The sequence below is a fragment of the Falco punctatus genome (genome assembly GCF_963210335.1).
Source record: "Falco punctatus genome assembly, chromosome: 2".
In the NCBI taxonomy this organism is placed as follows: domain Eukaryota; kingdom Metazoa; phylum Chordata; class Aves; order Falconiformes; family Falconidae; genus Falco; species Falco punctatus.
Genome location: NC_137581.1, coordinates 104,591,306 through 104,604,607, shown reverse-complemented (window position 1 = coordinate 104,604,607; position 13,302 = coordinate 104,591,306). Strand labels below are relative to the sequence as shown.

The 13,302-nt window shown below is 36.3% G+C and overlaps 1 protein-coding gene across 2 annotated transcripts in view; it reads left to right on the top strand.

The window, feature by feature from the left end:
• NCAM2 (neural cell adhesion molecule 2) overlaps positions 1–13,302 on the top strand; it is a 316,785-nt gene that overhangs the window by 270,221 nt on the left and 33,262 nt on the right. For both annotated transcript variants that reach the window (XM_080374442.1, XM_080374443.1), the window contains exon 15: positions 3,149–3,329. In XM_080374442.1, coding sequence (XP_080230568.1) covers positions 3,149–3,329 — 181 coding nt within the window. The remainder of the gene's footprint in view (positions 1–3,148; positions 3,330–13,302) is intronic.

Below are 13,302 nucleotides of genomic sequence, written 5' to 3'. Positions count from 1 at the left end.
AGATTCTTGGTTTTTGTTCTCATCCCTCTCCATTTCTGCACTAATAGTAAAATAAATCTGGACTCATTACTGAGCTCTACTTTGTAAAAAGTATTTGAAAAAGGGCGTGAAATAAGAGCTATAATGAAGGACGTTGCAGTTATTTTCTTTTTTTCTTTAAGATGCCAAAAGCAGACTATTCTGCAAGACTTCATCTGTTTGTCTTTAGCAGACAACTTGCTTTCCAGATACATTCTTTATTCTTCTTACTCCAACTTGTGTTTGTCACTCTTCGTAAAACATTTTGTTGTCTTTGAGCTCAGAGCTTAGACTTCATTTCATTTATCTCAATCCACCCAGGTGGCTTCAGTTGAAACTTTTCACTTATTCTTATGTCTGCAGAAGAGCAGCCTCATACAGAAACCATTATAGTTTTCCTTCCAAATCTTAAGCTCTTTGTATTCATCACATATAATTCCATAGGATTGTCATGGTTTAACCCTGGCTGGCAACCAAGCACCATGCAGCCACTTGCTGACTCCCCCTCACCCAGAGGGATGGGGAGGAGAATCAGAAAGGAATGTAAAACTCAGGGGTTGAGATAAGAACAATTTAATTGGTAAAACAAAAGCTGCACATGCAAGCAAAGCCAAACAAGGAATTCATTCACCATTTCCCATGGGCAGGCAGGTGTTCAGCCACCCCCAGGAAAGCAGGGCTCCGTCATGTGTAACGGTCACTTGGGAAGACAAATGCCATAATGCAGAATGTCCCCCCTTCCTTCTTCTTCCCCCAGTTTATATACTCAGCATGATGTCATATGGTATGGAATACCTCTTTGGCTAGTTTGGGTCACCTGTCCTGGCTGTGTCCCCTGCCAAATTCCCGTGCCTCTCCAGCCTTCTCGCTTGCAGGGCCCAAGAAACTGAAATGTCTTTGAGTGTAAACATCACCCAACAACAACCAAAACCATCAGTGTCCTATCAACCTTGTTCTCACACCAAATCCAAAGCACAGCTGTGCACCAGCTGCTAAGAAGAAAAAAAAACCACTGTATCCCAGCTGAAACCAGGACAAGGGTTTTTTCAAAATATATATCTGTTTGCAGTGCTGTCTCTTCCACCTGCAGGAACCATATTAGCCTAAATCTTTATTTTCCAATTCAGTGTATTTTTTTTTCCTCTTGTGATTCTGAACACCTTTGGAATTCCCCAGTGTATTCATGTGGTTGTATGTGCACACACCAAGACCATGTGTGGATCTTCTGATTTCTATTATGCTGATATTCTTTGGAATCCAGGTGTATTATTATTTTTTCTAACTACTCTCAAACCTCACCAATTTAAGCAGCCATTAAAATATGTTGCTGTGTAACATTATTATTCCTAATATTACTAAGAAGCATATGCATATTGCAATCAGCATTAATCCATTTTATTTTAGAAGCCCTATACAAAAATATATTTTGTAAAAGTAGTTTGATATAGTGACAAGTGGGTTCAGTCAGTGAAATGTAAATGTAGGGGGATTCGCTCAGTGGCATGCCAGATGATTGCAAGAGAGTCTATCCATGTGGATATGGGAAGATATCCTGGACAGAAAATACCAGTTTCACTGTATGATGAGTAAACTATTTTTACTCCAGTGTATCTAGGTTTTTTCATTATTTCTATTGTGACTACCATTCTGATGTTTTTCATTGGTCTACTGCTACACCAGGTAGGCATTTTCACCTTGCTGCAAATGTTTCTGAAATGTTTTGTTGCTGTATTTTAATCATTCCCAGGACTATCATCTGTCAGTACCAATGTCAGTACAGAAGAAGCAAGGAAGAGGTTAAGAAAAGGTGAAGTTAGTATGGAAAAAACATCACACTCAGCACTGATAGCAAATAATTCACTGCAGCAGTGCACATAAGGGACTTTAGTCTGTCACTCTATTTTCTGAACACTGGAGTAAAAAAAAAAAAAAAATCCAACTCCCAAACACACATAAGGAGCATGATTGGGCCCTGTCTGTCTAATTTAGATGCTATTTTCTTTGGCACTTGTATCAGTCAAGAGCAAGATGCTTCAACAAAGAGCCTAAATATAAGCTGCTGAGAAGCCTAATAGTCTGCAGCCAAAAGTTATACTTCCCTGTAATGGAAGGGGTTTTTTTCCTAGAATTGTTACGGCCACTGACTGCGTCTGAGTTTTTGTATGGGTTGGATGGGTAGGATTTGGCTCTCAGCCATAGTTCTTGCCACTTTATTGTACATCAGTGTTTAGTAAGAATAGGACTGCGTGGATTCTTACTGTTAGTGATACTCTATTAAACAAGATGGGGTTTGTGTTTGACAGTATATATTGTTTTATCCTTTTAACCTATTAGTTTTGTAATTCTCATTTGTATCAAGAATAATTAAATATATTATGCACTAGAAGGAGAAATTACAAAGGCAAGTGTTCCAGATCTATGAAATGGCAGAATTAAGGTTGCAACTGAAGTCATCATTTGTTGCCTTTGCAGCAGTGTCTTAGATAAATATCTGAATTATTAGAACTCTTGTTTTTTTCTCTGGAACACCGTCTTAATGATTTACATCTATGCTGTCACCAGCGTAGAGGTAGGACTGCATACTTTCTCAATGGTGTTTATGTCATTGCACTCAACCTGGTTTGCTAACTAACTATAGTACCACATATTTCTGCAGTTAGTGTATATTTTTCTTTCTCTAACTAATGTATGATATAAGCACAGCTTGCATTCATGAACAATTCAAGTTTGGGTTTAATGGCAAGTTTATTTAAAAAAACATTGATCAAAATATAATTGTAACATCTATGTAAAGTAAACCTTTTACAGAATTTATTCTTAGCAGCATTTGTAAATAATTATCCTGCTGTTCCCCAAGGCAAACAACAGAATTTGAGCAAAGCATAAATTGAAGCCAAAAGGTTAAAAGGGATTGCCTAAAAAACACCTAAATCCACATTGTGGAAACTGATTAGGGGTGGTCAAAATTATAAAAAGCCTAGAGTACTCAGAACGCCATAATTAGATTATTTGAATATTCAAAACCTCTGTAAATGAAATTTCATAAATTTTGTGCATCATATAGACACATAGTTTAGACAAATAATACAAGAGTTTTTGAGAATTTAAACCAATATTTGCATCTTTACAGAAAGATAAGGAAGACCAGTGGCTAGAGAAAAAAGTGCAGGGCAGTAGAGACCACATCATCTTAGAGCACCTTCAATGGACCATGGGTTATGAAGTACAAATTACAGCTGCCAACAGACTGGGTTATTCTGAACCAACATTGTATGAATTCAGCATGCCACCAAAGCCCAACATTATTACAGGTAAGTTAATTTTAGAGTGTTTTCTTCCTAAGAATTATATTGTTACTCATAGTACACTAATGTGTGTAGCAGAACATACAGTAACTGAAGTAGTCTTGAACTGACAAAGCCCAGGATCCCATACTCTATCCAAAAACTTGATTCAAAACCCTTAAATGGGACCTCATTTCCCACTTTTAGTAATAAACTCATTTGTAAGTGCAGAACAAAGATTGAATCTTCAACTCAGGTGATGACAGTTAACAAGAAATACGGTATTTAAGATACACCTGCTATACATTTTTAAGTTGCCTTGCACTGCCTGTTTGTCTGTTGTAAGCAATTTAGTGGCCAGAATTCTTGATTTCAGTCCGATCTTTACATGTGCATTGAGACACGCAGGTAATAAAGGTATTTTAGCGTCCGATAAGGTCAAGACTTCAAATAGTCCTGTCGAGATACTGTCTTACTGATTCACCCTAACATGGTCAGCATACAGCCTTCTGTTAGGCCTGGTTACAAGCTTTGAAATCTATAGAAATGTTGTTCATATTTTTAAGTGTGTAAGTAGGAAGGTTTGGGATTTTTTTTTTAACAGGAAAACTGCATAGTAGTTAAGAGTGAGTGTGCCTCAATAACTAACCTATCAAATTTTAATGCTTCCCAATGTAAAGTTATATTTTGGTTCATCAATGCAAAATTATTTCATTTGCAATAAACTTAAAATATAATGGCAATTTCTGATATATTACAGGTAATTTTTATTTTTCTGAAGTGAATGTTATGAGGAAGAGATTTCAAATTTTTAATGTAAATTATGATTTGATATCTTTAATAATTAATTCCAAGTTAGATGTGTCATCATTACCATTGTAAAAACAGGTGCAAAATCCTCTAACAGTATTTTCTGTATGCTCTATCTTAAACTATTAGAGTATTAGAATCAAATCAAAATCTCACCAAGCAAATGTAATATCCAATATATTAAAATGTAAACCATATAAATACCTGTGTTTCTACCTCAGCATCTGACTAGCGTCAATCTCAGTAAAGTGGCAAAGAGTCTGAATGAGTCATAGACTATTGTGTCATTGGAAAAATTTGAAATAACTAATTTTTTTCTGTCTATTAAAAGTTTTCCTCAAATATATTTTCAGGGAAATTATCTCAAGATCTGTGCAAAATTATTTTTTTAATATCCCATAGTAATTTGTTGATATTGGAATCATTGTTACTTGCATCTGTTAATTAATTTGTTAATCCATTAATAGGTTCAGATCCAGTTCTAATACAAATATTTGTCTTATGCACTTGAATTGCAGTAGCAAGGGTTGATTTGCACCTTGATTGAAATTCAGAGCCTCAGTAGGTCCTGTGTACTTGTTTTTAGCAGATAGTGCCCTGTGATTACCATCATTCAGGAAGAAAATTTCACTACATGATCAAAAAAGAAAAGGGTAAAAGAAATGTAAGAAAGCTTGTCCCAAGTAAACAAAAATATTTGTCAAGTAGAAAAACAGATAAAACCTTGCTTAGGCCAATGGAAGGGATAAGCCATTTTTCAATTTTCTGTATTTGAAACACAAATCTTACTTGTTTTGCAATGCACTCTTAACTTCAACCTGTTATAATTAAAGTGTTCCGTATTACTGCCACAGATGCTGTAACTGAGAGAAACATGATATGCCTCTGTAAATGGTGATGTAGGCGACCTCTAGACATTTACGTAAAAAGCAGCTTAATTAATCTAGTTTCCAAAGATAGATAGATTGTTTCTGTTTGAACACAGTTTTATAGGTATTTAGGGGCTTTTTCCATTCAGTGCTCCCCCATAACCTCTAAGTAGTAGTAAGAAGTCTGTTACACTATTTAGCACCAGGCCTTCTTTATATGAATCGTTATTGCAATTATGATTGTGGAACTAATTAGTTTCCTTGACAACTGTTTTTGCAAAGCCTGAAAAGACTGAAATTCCCATCATAAGAATATTCTGTAGGCAATTTTTGAAAGTATGTCAAAAGGCACTTAGAATCAGTGCAGCATTATGTTCATATCCATGAGTCAGTATGTTTATCTTGTTTTGAAATAGCATAATATTATTGCAATATAATATATATAACACTGTTGCAAAAGTATGAACCTACTCTTTCAAAACTAGATAGATAACTTGTATAAAATGCTTAACTTTGAGCAGAGTAATTCTTCTATCAGTTGGTCAACTCGGATGATGCACTGTTTGTCTGCTTTGAGGCTTAGGTGTTGGCAGCTCGGCATCCACTGCTAGGTCCAAAGGACGTAGGCAACAAGAATGAAATTAGGTAGACTTTTGAACTAAATCTTCATCACCTATCCTGTGCTTACTTACAGCCTCTAATGACTGAAATTTGCTTCCCAATTATTCATATAATTATTAGAAAAGTTGCTAGGACTCATGAAGGTCTTCATCTGTGTGTGCCCAGATCTATGGCATTTCAGCTGAACTGCATTTCTGTCTTGCTCTAAATGTAATTAAAAACCAAAGTATCTGTAGATCCTATGTATGCAATCTCATGGATACTATTTATCCAAGAGAATTTTGGGATCCCCTAAGTATCAGAATGGGTAATTATACCTAACACACTATTCTGGTGAAAATGTGTGCCATCTAATGCAATAAATCAGAGACCTGGAGAGAGATGGAGGCAAGGATAGGTTTGGTGTCCTTTGATAAGTGCTTACCAGGGAAATGGGAGTGATTACAAGAAATAAAACTTTGGTTCTGATTGCTGCAGAAGGTGCTTGGTTGTGCTTTCGAAAGCCATTGGATATAAGGCAGAAGTAGTAATCCCTGAGGGCAGGGACTGGAAGCCAAAACTCTACTTATGCGAATACACATCTCCTGTGGGCACTGAATCCACAACTTCTGTTTGCTAGGGAAGTGTGCAAGTACCAGCTCCTGGCTGGCAGTCAGGTTCTATCATAACACGATATGATAATATTCCGTTAAGAGTCTTAGGTCTAGGAAGGAGCTTGAGACAGTGAATTGCTGTCTGGCATCAGTGAGATGTATAAATAAGACAGACATTCCTTTAAATTTTCATATGGTTGGCCTCAGCAGCCTCCAACTACAGATGTACTTGATTTTGTAATTTCTGCTCCTAGGCCTACAACACAGTCTTCAGTCACTGAATCACTCAAATTTAAGATTAGTTCCTCAGAATTTGTAATCCTTTTAGTAAAGTTTGCCTGGTTTTCTGAAGGGTTTACCAAAGGAACCTTGTACTGAGTTTGAGAAATACTCAGCAAACCAACTTCTTAACAACTTTGTTTTGAATACACTTAAAAGACTTCGCATTAAGTAAATATATGTATAAATATATTGATGTATACGTTACTGTACATTATTGTATATTTAATTTTACTTCCTTCTTTTTTGAGTTATTCTTTTCAGTCAGTAATTTCATCTTTGTATTTCACCTTTTTGTTAGGCATATGAGCATCTATTTCAAAATCATGCTTTGAAGTAAGAGTGATGTAGTATTTTATGTATTCCAAAATCTCACTAGGGATGTTAGTTGCGAGTACTTGCAGACAGATGCAACTCTACTATTGGTGTACTTGCCTCTGACTGAAATCTTTATCAGATGTTAAGTACTGCTTTGTGATATTTTAGAACATTTTGTTCTGCTTCTCCATAGTGTTAAGCTGCTTCCAGTCCAGTAAGAAAAAGGGGATTCTCAAAGGAGCTGTGTGCCTTAGCTATTAGCTCTTAGCTCTTTATCAACGTTAGGACAGTGCAGACTAGCGTCTGCAGACATAGCAAACCCTCTGACTAGGTGTCACTTGGAACAGCTGAGTTCCATCAGAGCTGACACCACTGCCCATTTGTATGGGTCTATTTACTCTTTCTCAGAAGACCAGAGATAGAGAACCTGTCTTTGTACTGTTCAGCTGGTACAAAAGTGTCCAAATCAGCTGTCATTCTTAACCATTACTAGTGCAACCTGCAAACACATCTACACTTTTATATTAAATTAATCTTAAAAGAAGATTAAATGGAAGGTGTTAAAAGAGGATGTTGTCTGCAGGTGTTAGATATCTCTTCAGAAATTAGCAGCAGAAGATTTATGCAGGTGCTGTCTTCCAAAGGCTTTTATCCAGTCAGTGCTGTTTCTCTGGAAGGCAAGTAGATATATTAAAAATGGTTGCAAGTTGTGTTTTATCATAAGGGGTTTTTTCTTCATTATAAATTCATAACTTAGAGCAACAGTGGGAAAATGAGAAAAGCATTTGGGGATAATAAGAAGCCCTTAGACCTATTTCTCTCACTTTGTGATGTTGGTTGGTTTGGTGTTTTTAACTTCCAAGACTGCATGAACTGTCAGAATATTTTTTTTTATTAACATCCTTGAAATAATTTTAATCCTTGATGCATCTCATTTACTTTTTTTTCAATGCATGTGTGTCATCAGTACTTAAAATCATAGAGTAATAGGCAGAGGGACGATCTAATATGTGGTATTTTCTCTCATCTTCACTAGTAGTAAAGATAATGCTCTTGACACCAAGCATGATTTTTATCAGTAGTTTTTATAAAAATGCAGTATTAGGATCTCCAGTGGTGTCAGAGTGAATGAAAAATAAAAAGAACTCTTATCTATGCTTCAGGTGTCTGTGTGTATAAGTGTATTTGAATTTGTGTATGTACATTTTATGATGTATTAAATAGACAAAATAGGACTTTTGAACTACACACACAGGGTTTTGTTAGAATAGAAGCTGGGATAATGAACTTTTTTCATCCAGAAACTGAAAATGACTAAGTACAGAAAAATAGAAATAAGTGTCCATGGTGCTCAAAATTTTCTTTCAGGGCAAGTCTTTTTCTTTCATTTTGCTCTCAGTTAAGCAATTAATTGACTTTTTTGGGTAGAAATAAATTCTGATCTCATCTGTGTAGCTGGTGTAAGTTTTTGTTCTTGTCACGTTTTGCTGCTAAACAACAGACACTTGCTGCAGGTGTTCTCCTTGTCTCTCATATCCCTTCAACCTGACACATGAAGCTGCCAGAGACTCTCCGGGGCACAGTCTCCCTAGCTCTGAAGGGAGGCACGACCTCCCTTTTCTCCAGAAAGGTTGACTTGACCCTGACAACGCATCAGCTAAGAGAAGCCAAAAAGCAGCCGCCTTCATTCTTGTTCTGTACCCCACCACAAAAACAATGTGGTATTTTTTTACTTACCAGAACTATGAATCAACTTCCATTCTGAACAGTTCTTGTGTCCTTTGAAGTATCAGCCCATTTCTCCAGCCTTTTGAGGTCTGTCTGGATGGCAGCACAACCATCTGGTGTATCAGCCACTCCTCTGAGATCTGTGTCATCAGCAAAGTTGCTGAGTGTATGCTTTGCCTCATCATCCAAATCATTCATGATGTTGAACAAGACTGGACCCCATGTTGACCCCTGGGGTACACTGCTAATCACTGTCCTCCCACTAGACTTCACGGCATTGATCAGCACCCTCTGGACCCAGCCATTCAGCCAGTTCTCAATTCCACCTCACAGTCTGCTTATCCAGCCCATATATCAGTAGCTTCTCTATGAGGGCCTTATGGAAGACAGTGTCGAAAGCCTTACTGAATTCAACATAAATATGCACTATTCTCCTTTCATCTACCAAGCCAGTCAGTTCATCATAGGAGGTTACCAGGTTACCTTGGTCAGGCATGACTTTGCCTTCGTGAACCAGTGCTGACTGCTTTTGATGTAGTGGTTCTTCATGTGCCTAGAAACAATGTCCTGGATCAGTTGCTCCATCACCTTCCCAGGGACTGAGGTGAGGCTGATTGTCCTGTAGATCCCCAAGCCATCCTTCCTGCCCCTTCTAAGGTCCCCTTCCCTCCATCCTCAGGGATCTCTACCAATCTCCATGAACATTCAAAGACTATTGAGAATAGCCTTGCAATGGCAGCTCCCTCAGCACTTGTGGGCACATGCCATCAGAACCTAGGGACCTATGTGTATCCAGTTTTCTGACCCAATCCTTGCTCAAGAATTTCCTCACAAATCCAGATCCTTAGATTTCCAAAGACAATGATCTCTCTGTTATGTTTATTTTCTAGGTTTCTATTTATAGCTCTTCTTCCCATAAAACTTTTTTCCTTCCTCACTTCCACTTCAGTAGGAACAACAGCATTCTTCAGGCCAGGCCGAGTTTCAGTTATGTTCTTGGTATTTTTTGTCTCGGTACACAATCAGTAACCCATGTGCTTTTGCAGATACAAAGTGAGTGTCTTTTTTTTAACTTTAGACAACAATTTTGTGGGTAATGAACAAAGAAGACTGTACATATTCCCTCTTGAGCATTTTGCAGAACTGCTGATAACCAGCATTAACCATTAGTGATCATATGTAGATCAGCTGAAGAGAAGCCCTTTCCAGGTACAATGTGCTATTTCAAAACAGGACCACATTCAGAGGCAGAGTTAGCTATGAGGTAATGTCAGCAGCTGGCTCCTGGTACTTATTCTTAGTTCTAGGAAATGTTATGTTGCATCCTTAAAAGTTAAATTAGGAGAATTGTGGGGCTCAGAAGTAATTTTTTTTGTAGTCTCTTTCCATAGAAAAAGCTAGAAAGGCTGCCAGTAGCTACTTGAGGTAAGACTAAGTCATCACTTGTGGCTTTTAAATTTCCTGTTTAAAACTCCAGAAAACAACTGTAGAACTATGTAGTGATTCTTCAGGAATAGCATTTTGGCCTGATTTTCAACTTAGGGCTTGTGACCACACCACTTGTCCACATATATGTGTCTGTATATATGCACAAACATCCATGAGTTTGTGTCTTTTGATAACTTTTGAATGTGGTTAGCAATTTCAATGAATTTGCCAGAGGCTTCAAATATAGTACATTCCTGTAAAGTTTTTAAAATAGGTATCTGAGGATAGAAATAAAATTCTTTGTAGCTCAGCAAGGAAAATATTGTATTAGAAATTTTGCACACTTTTAACAATTGGAATAACGGGAAAAAGTAGTGGTAACTTTCTGACCTTCGATCTTTGTACCGACTTGTTTAGCAACAATAAATTTAAACCAACAAATAAAAAGAAAAGCACAGAAGGAGTGTGAAGATATTTCCAAAGGTAAAATTTCCATTCCGAGGACCAGAAGTTCTAAGACCATGATGGGTCTGTGTACTGCTTCATACATTAAAAGATTCTTTACCCTATCTCTACAGCTTTAACTAGTTGGGTTTTTAGCTAAATCTAAAAGGAAGAACAGAATACAGTAGTCAAAAAGGAAAGCCTTTAGGGTGTTAGTCTCCTAGTAGTTCTCATCATATTCCCAAGGCAAAGAAGAGCGGCAGCATTATCCTCTTGAAGTTACCTGCATCATTTTCTCATGGGCTGAAGGATATTCCAAAAGGCTATTCCAAAACCACACCTTGAAAATGAAGGCTTTCATCCAACTTTTGTTCAGATCATAATTCTGAGATAAAAGTGTAAATCAAAGTCTTCATCATGTACTGCTATACTGGAAGAAAAAAAAAATTATTTTCTGAAGTTCTGAAGGGGGTTGAGTGAATAGATTAAGTGTGTCTTTGAGATCTCGTGCTTTGAGAATAGGTGTTGGTAGGAATCACACCAACCAGATAAATTAATATCCAAAACTTCAGAAAGATGACAGCCCCCACAAGATCTATTTGCTTTTGCTTTGAAAGCCAGTATTAGAATTTGCTGAGTAAGAACCATTGCTCATCAGATCCTGGAGATGAACATTGTGGTGATAGAGCATTTGTTCTTGTAGGCTAAAAGGAGTTGTGTTTGCTCCATTCCCTGCAAATACTCACGAGTTTTGCATGAAAAGGGATAGAAATGGCTTACTAAAATTGATAGAACTTATTTTATATGAATCAGAAAGGCTTACACTATCAGTTGCATCAGAGATAGTCAGAGGCCAAAAAAAACCCCCAACATTATTTTTTATAAAATAACACTTACAGTACAGCTGTCATGGGAATTCACTATCACTGTATACTAGAAAAGCAGTAGAATGCTAGAAAAAAAACCTAATAATATTCAAAGAGCCACCCTGTATTCACAGAACTTTTGCTTTAAAAGGAATTTATTTATTTATTTATTTTTACCTTGTGATTTTAAGTCTGCTTAGCTTGTTGAATGCTATAAGTAAAAAAGAAAAAAATCATAGATGTTGAATGTTGAAGTGCTAGGCCACACTTTTCAAGTGTAGCTCTCTTATTTGCCCAGAATATTTATTATAAGTAATTGCTGACACTATGTTGCTTTATAATTAAAAAAAAACCATAAGTGCCAATTAAAAGATTAAATTGTTAGATGTATTCTCTAAAAATATTGAAAAGCTGTGTTATTAAAATAACTGTGGAAGTTTAATGTGTCAAGAATCTTTTTGCTATGAATATAAGAACCAAACTGTTTCTTAATAAAAAGAACCAGTTATGAATTTTTTAACAGTCATAATTTCTTGTAAAATTTGTATCATTAAAAACACCACAGTAGGTACATGTGTGAGGATGGGCTAAAGTCTATAACAGCTCTTAGTTTATTTATATTGCTGTCTTTTCTGCTTGATAATTGTCTACACTCAGATGTATATTTGTGCAAGAGCATGGAAATCTGTATTACAAGATAGTGCCTTAGTTAAACATTATACATCCACATACCGAAGGCAAGTTTGCCACAAGAACATATTTGCAAAATAACAGCTCCATGATTTAAACTAAATTTGAGGTGTGATGCAAAAAAACCCTAAAAGGTACAAATCCAAAAACCTAAAACCCCTTTCATTTTGGGTACCACTTTAATTCTGCATGTCTTGGTCATATATTTGTGGAAAGAGATAACAATTTATCCACTACTTGCCTTTCTCTTCAGACTGTGAGCTCTCTAGAATCAGGGACATACCCCACTGTATTGTGCTAAGATGTCACAAATCATCCTCTACACTGATTTTAACCTTAAATAAATTATTTTAAAGCTTTAATAATTATAACAAGAAACTGATATATCAGTTTTAATTAGAAAGTGAGAGCTGAACAGTTTTTATCTACTTCCATTACAATTTCTTAAAATTCACTTTTTAAAGTAAGTAAATTAAGATGTAACCAAGGTTATTGTCCATAGTATATAAAGGTTTCTACATTTCCATTTCTTTTCAAGTCTCTTTTGAAACAGTAGGCTAACACTGGTATTAATCGCTATCCACGTAATTACTGTGTCACTGTAGCTGAAAAAAAAATATATATACAGTCAAGGAGATTAAGATGTTTAAACATATAAAATATTGCATAAACTTGACTGTATTTTCTGCCAAAACTTTCAATATAAATAAAAGAAAATACATATGCAAGCTTCACATATTGCACATTGCACTGGATTGCATCCAGAAATACTGGTGAGGGCTTGACTGTAAGTTGCATGTTTTGAAAACCAACTTTGTTTTGTTCCCACCCTAGGTTAAAGTCAATACCTATTGACTAGCTGCTTGTGCTAATTGCATTGGTTATTCATATTTCAAGTGGACTTATGTCTATATTATTGATGCCAGTTTTGGCAGTGGTCCATTTGGACTCCTACAATAATTCAGGAACAAGATAAACTTATTAGCAAGAAGAAGCACCTAAACAAGTTTCTCTCTTCTTTATCCCCACGCACGATCAGAACCTTCTTTTTATGTAATTCTTGACCTTTATACAGTTTCTGCTTTCAGCCTATGGTGCTTGTTGTTGCTCCAAATAGTCACTATTTCTGATAGATGTTGCATTGTAGTTTCCTTAGTTCCAAGTACCTCTAACATGAGTGACACATGAAAGATTGTATTTAGGTTGGGCATTGGCTGAATAGTATTGAATCTTGTGAGGAAACAAGAATTGGTTGCATGCCTCAGGTTAAGTGCTTAAATAAATGTTTTTATAGTTAGACCAAAGAGTTTACCACTTTGACCTCTGTGGAGAACCACATGTTGCTGCTATTAAG